General features: G+C 41.5%; 1 protein-coding gene across 1 annotated transcript; it reads right to left on the bottom strand.

Annotated features, from left to right (window-relative positions):
- Positions 1-2,113: 2,113 nt before the first annotated feature.
- LOC141628302 (uncharacterized) lies at positions 2,114-4,816 on the bottom strand. Its single transcript, XM_074441461.1, has 3 exons — positions 4,013-4,816; positions 2,681-3,856; positions 2,114-2,557 (listed from the first exon to the last, which is right to left on the bottom strand). Exons 1-3 carry the CDS (start codon positions 4,814-4,816, stop codon positions 2,114-2,116), a joined length of 2,424 nt encoding a protein of 807 aa, XP_074297562.1.
- Positions 4,817-6,000: the final 1,184 nt, after the last annotated feature.

Genomic DNA, 6,000 nt, shown 5'->3' with positions numbered 1-6,000 from the left:
GTAAGGACCTTCCGCTCTAGGCATGAGTTTATTCTTACGCTTGCTTGGAAATCGCTCCTTCCTCAAATGCACCCAAACCAAGTCTCCAACCTCGAACACCCTTGGCTTCTTATTTTTGCTTGACTTGCGTTTATAGGCTGCATTCACGGCCTCAATTCTGGCCCGGACTTGTTCATGGAGCTTCAACATCGCTTTCAACTTGGACTCGGCATCTTTATGCACCAACTCATCTTTAGGCAACGGAATTAAATCCAAAGGAAGGTAAGGATTAATTCCGTACACAATTTCAAACGGTGAATGACCCGTAGCATAAGTAGGCGACCTGTTATAAGCAAATTCGGCATGAGTAAGCTTGAGATCCCAATCCTTTTGTGTCTTACTCACAAGCCCACACAACAAAGTACCCAAAGTCCGATTTGTGACTTCGGTTTGTCCATCCGTTTGAGGATGGTGAGATGATGCGAATTGGGCAGCGGAGTTTATATGATGTGAATGCGGAAGCAAAATTTATTGAATCGAACAGTGCTGATGACTGTCTGATTGTCAAAATTGATAAAAAGTAATGTTTATGTGTTTTTTTTATATGTAAATGAAACAAGAAATAAAGGATATTTGTTTCGAATTATGTGAATAAATCAAACCAATGGGATATTTGCTATTGTTAGACCTATAACAATAACAATGGGGACCAAACTCAAGACCTATTGAGAATGATCGTGAATTTACTCAAACGCGTTGAATAAAAACAAAGGATTGGACGCAACCATTTTCAACTGAAAACAAGTTTTTCTAAATTTCTGGTCTGATTTTATTCATAAACTTCAAGGCTTTATATAGCCTCCAAAGAACCGAAATGAGCAGCCAAAATGTGAAGAGTTGAGCAATCACTCTTCACTTGATTACAACCATTAATGCTACAAGTTCAATGTATCAAGACAAATACTAAATAAGCTTAGATTTTATTTTAACGACAATAGTCTGAAAATGCTAATAAAAACGTGAAGCTTGGACCGTCCTTCCCTTGGAATGCGTGCCACAATAAGCTCTCATGCACCATACTTAGCAAATTCACATAGGAAGGATAATAAAAGCCCATAGTCTGAAAACCACGAGCCACAATCAGACAATCACCGTGAGTGTTCACAACCAGCTCATCGACCAACTCCGAGGTACTAACTTGGATCGCATCATGAGAGGTACTAAACATCAACTTTGTACCCACTTTCCTCCACAACATATTCCAAAAGTAGCTCAAGAATTTAGAATCCCGATCCGACATAATAGTCTTCGAAATGCCATGTAACCTCACAATTTCCCGATAGTACAAATCGGCCACATTAGGAGCATCATCGGTTTTATGGCAAGCAACAAAATGAGCCATCTTAGAAAAACGATCAACCACCACCATGATAGCATCCTTACCACGTTGAGTGCATGGCAAAGCAACAATGAAGTCCATAGAAACATCGTCCCAAGGTCTGACCGGAATTGGCAAGGGAGTATATTCACCCGGTTTGAACTTGCTTTTCGAAACTTGACAAGTAACACACTTACCCACGATGTTGTGAACATCTTTTTTGCAATCGTGGCCATAAGAAATGCTCTTTCAAGATCTCCACGGTCTTATCCACCCCGAAGTGACCAGCTAGCCCTCAACCGTGTGCCTCCCTTACAAGTAGTTCCCGAATAGGATGCTTAGGAACACAAAGTCGATTTCCTTTAAAAAGAAAACCGTCTTGAATCAAATACTCTCCCTTAGCTCCTGATTTGCACTCAAGATATATTGCACCAAAGTCTCAATCTTCAACACATCTTTCAAAGTTTCAAAGCCCAAAAGACGAACATCAAGTGTGGACAGCAAGGTATACCGACGAGATAAAGCATCGGCTACAACATTACTCTTCCCATTTTTATATTTGGATGAAAAGTGAAATGATTGTAAAAATTTCACCCATTTTGCGTGCCTTTGATTCAACTTCTGCGGCCCATTAATATATTTCAAAGATTCGTGGTCGGAATGCAATATAAAATGGTTAGGACGAAGATAGTGACTCCAATGATCAAGAGCCCGAACAATGTCAGAAAATTCCTTATCATAAGTGCAATAATTCAATCAAGCCCCACCCAATTTCTCCGAGAAGTAGGCAATATGCCGTTTCCCTTGAATCAAAACAGCCCCTATTCCCACGCCACTAGCATCACACTCGACCTCGAAAGGTTGAGTAAATTCGGGTAAAGCCAAGATAGGAGCGGTACACAACCGATCCTTAATCGTTTCAAAAGCTTGCTTAGTAGCCCCGCCCCGATTAAAACCTCCTTTCTTCAAACACTCCATTATAGGACTGGTTATGGTACTGAAATCTCGAATAAATCGACGATAAAATGAAGTAAGCTCATGAAAAGATCGTACCTCACTAACAGTTTTAGGTTCTGACCATGATCGAATTGCTTCAATTTTTGATTGATCAACCGAGACACAATCCTTGGACACCACGTATCCCAAGAAAACCACGCTCTCCACAAGAAAAGAGCACTTCTCACGCTTCCCATAAAGTTTCTAATTTCGCAATGTTTCGAACACTTGCCTCAAATGTTCAAAATGATCATCTATGCTCCTGCTATACACCAATATATCATCAAGATAAACCACAACAAATCTGCCCAAGAAAGATTTAAGTACCTCGTTCATCAATCTCATGAAGGTACTTGGAGCATTGGTAAGACCGAATGGCATGACGGTCCATTCATTCAACCCATGCTTCTTTTTGAAAGCCGTCTTCCATTCATCACCTTCACGCATCCGAATCTGATGGTAACCACTTCTAAGGTCGATTTTTGAAAAAATAACCGAACCATGAAGCTCGTCAAGCATATCATCGAGCCTTAGAATTGGAAAGCGGTATTTGATTGTTATATTATTCACGGCACGACTATCAACACACATTCTCCACGACCGATCTTTCTTTGGCACAAGTAGCACTGGTACAACACAAGGACTTATACTTTCACGAACATAGCCCCTAGCCATCAATTCATCGATTTGCTTCTGGAGTTCCTTCGTTTCTTTGGGATTACAACGATAAGCAGCCTTATTCGGGAGAGATGAGCCCGGAATAAGGTCAATTTGATGTTCAATGCCCCGAACAGGAGGCAAACCAGCCGGTAATTCATCGGGAAATACATCACTAAACTCCGTAAGGAGTTTTTCAACTCGGCCATTTTCCTGCAAAACAACATTAGAACTCGAATTTTCTTTAGCAACCAGTAAAAAAACACGTTCACCACCATCAATAGCACGCTCCACATCCCGTTCTCCAATCAACAACGACATACCAGCCTTGGGGACCGTGTTTGTGGCAAAGAACACTACTTTTTGAGGTGATAAAGGCTTGAGCACAATTCGTTTTCCCTTATCCTTCAATTCATATTCATTACACCTTCCCCGATGCAACACATCCCGATCAAATTGCCAAGGTCGACCCAACAAGATATGACAAGCATCCATGGGTATAACGTCACATAAAATCTCATCAACATACGAACCCATCGTTAAATTCACACGGGCCTGTTTAGTGACATTAACACTACTACCCTTATCGAGCCAATGCAAAGCATAAGGATGAGGATGTTTTGTGGTCTTAAGACTCAATTTAGACACCATTTCAGTAGAGGCAACGTTAGTACAACTCCCTCCATCGATAATTAGACTCACCCATCTATCATTCACCTTACAATTAGTATGAAACAGTTGGTTTCGCTGTCCCAATTCAATTGGTTTAGAATCAACTTTCAAAGTTCGTAAAACCAAACTAGTATCGACATGAGGTGCCTCATAACCCTCTACTTCTTCTTCCCCCTCCTCATTATCATTAGAAATCAGAAACTCATCCAGTTGTTCCTCCTCGGCCAACAACTCATCCCGACACTCTAAGGGTTCTCTTAAGGTCACAAATCGTTGATTAGGACACACACTTTGATAATGACCGAATCTTTGAAACTTAAAGCATCAAACCTTAGCCAAACTAGTCTCTTTTCCCGGGGTTTTAGAGGACTGACCAGCGGTGTTTTTAGGGCTGCCAGTCAAGGTGTTAGACACGGCCTGGTTATTTGGAGTACCGACAAATTTAGACTCGGGTTTAGACCATGATTTAGGCTTACTCGATTCTGAATTCGACCCACTCCCATACTTAGATTTAACTTGGGATTCAACTTTCAAACAAAGACTACACAAAGTATCAAAATCAGAAAATTGGTATAACTCAACCGTGCTAGCAATATTATAATTTAAACCACGCAAAAATCGAGCAATTTTTTGTTCCTCCATTTCCTCCAATTCACCCATAATAGCAAGATTCTGAAATTCATCTAAATACTCGCTAACACTCAATTTGCCTTGTCTAAAATCAGCGATTTTGCGATAAGTAGACAGCCTATGGGTCGATGGTACATACCTTTTCCGTAGTTTGCGTTTTAGGGACACCCAAGAATCAATTTTCTCCTTGCCTTCTCGGACCCTCTTAGCCTTCCTCGCCTCATACCACAGCGATGCTCCTTTGCCCAATTTCATAATTGCAAACCTACACCTCTTATCATCATCCAAGTCTTTGAAATCGAATAAACGATCGATTTTCCGTTCCCACTCGAAATAGGCCTCGGGATCAGCCCCTCCAACGAATTCAAGAAGATCACTCGCCTTGAATGCATCAACAATTCGTTCTCCTCTCATAGGTTGCCAACGATCTTCAGTTTCACGAGCATGCTTTAAGGCTTCCCGTAATTGATGAATGAATTCCGGACTGTTGAAGTCTACCGACATGGTTAAACAAGGATCAAGAGCGGAAGCTCTGATACCACAAATGATACGAACTGAGCAGCGGAATTAAGGACGAATTGGACATTGCTAAGCACTGTTCGTACTAGGTACGCACAGACCTGAAACTGTTTGATCAAGACGACAAGAACTATTAAAATAGCGGACTGTTTTTGGCGAACCGAACGTACTAGGTACGACCCGTTCTAGTTTTTGTGAATAAAAGGGATAGTGTACGAACAAGCAAGACCTATTACTTGATCAAAATGAGTGAGACCAAGACCTATTGATCAACAACTCGAGAGTTTAATCGAAATCGCGTTTCAACCAAACCAGTTTTGTTTCTAAGCAAGAAACGATTTTAACACAAGTGTTTTGGTTATAATTTCTGGATGCTTTATTCATAAACTTGAAGGCATTATATAGCCTCAAGTGAGCCGTCCAAACAGCTAGGCAAGGTGAAGAGTTGAGCAATCACTCTTCACTTAATTACAACACTAAAAGCTATTAGTTCAATGAACTTAGACAACTACTAATTAAGCTTAAGATATTATTGTAATAACATAATCTGAAAACTGCTAATAAAATGTAATATTGGTCCGTCCCTTCCTTGGTAAACGTGCCACCATCAGCTCCCATACACCATACTTAGCAAAGTAACATATGAAGGACAATTGGAGTTCATAGGCTGAAAAGTACGAACCACCATCAGACCATTACCGTGAGTGTTCACAACCAACCCGTCCAGCTCATCAACTATCCCCGAGTCACTAGCTTGGTTAGCATCAATCCCTCCCCATGAACTTGCTCATGCACCTCATCACCTACCCCGGGCCGAGTTTCAGCATCCTCTGACCGTCCGTAAGCTTGGTCAATTTCCTCCACGGTGTACTTCGCCTCCAACAACAGCTCTCTGACAGTTTGGACGGGGGTGCACACAACTTGATCTTCTAACCCTGGGCTACCATCTGACAACGGATTAGAAACTACTGTATCACCTCCCACTTCCTCCATAATCTTTGACCATGAAACTGCAACTGATTTCGTTGGCGCGTCAGCTTTGTCCGACTCTCCACGCGGCTCAACACAAGGGTTACCACCCCTGCCACCCCCATCATTGGCGAGACTAGACAGAACTTCACTTATTTGACGCGTAGATGCATCGATTTCGTCATTTATTTTGGGGGACT

The sequence above is a fragment of the Silene latifolia genome, chromosome Y (genome assembly GCF_048544455.1).
Source record: "Silene latifolia isolate original U9 population chromosome Y, ASM4854445v1, whole genome shotgun sequence".
In the NCBI taxonomy this organism is placed as follows: Eukaryota; Viridiplantae; Streptophyta; class Magnoliopsida; order Caryophyllales; family Caryophyllaceae; genus Silene; species Silene latifolia.
Note: the sequence above shows the minus strand (reverse complement) of the source record. Positions and strands in the feature narration are given on the sequence as shown.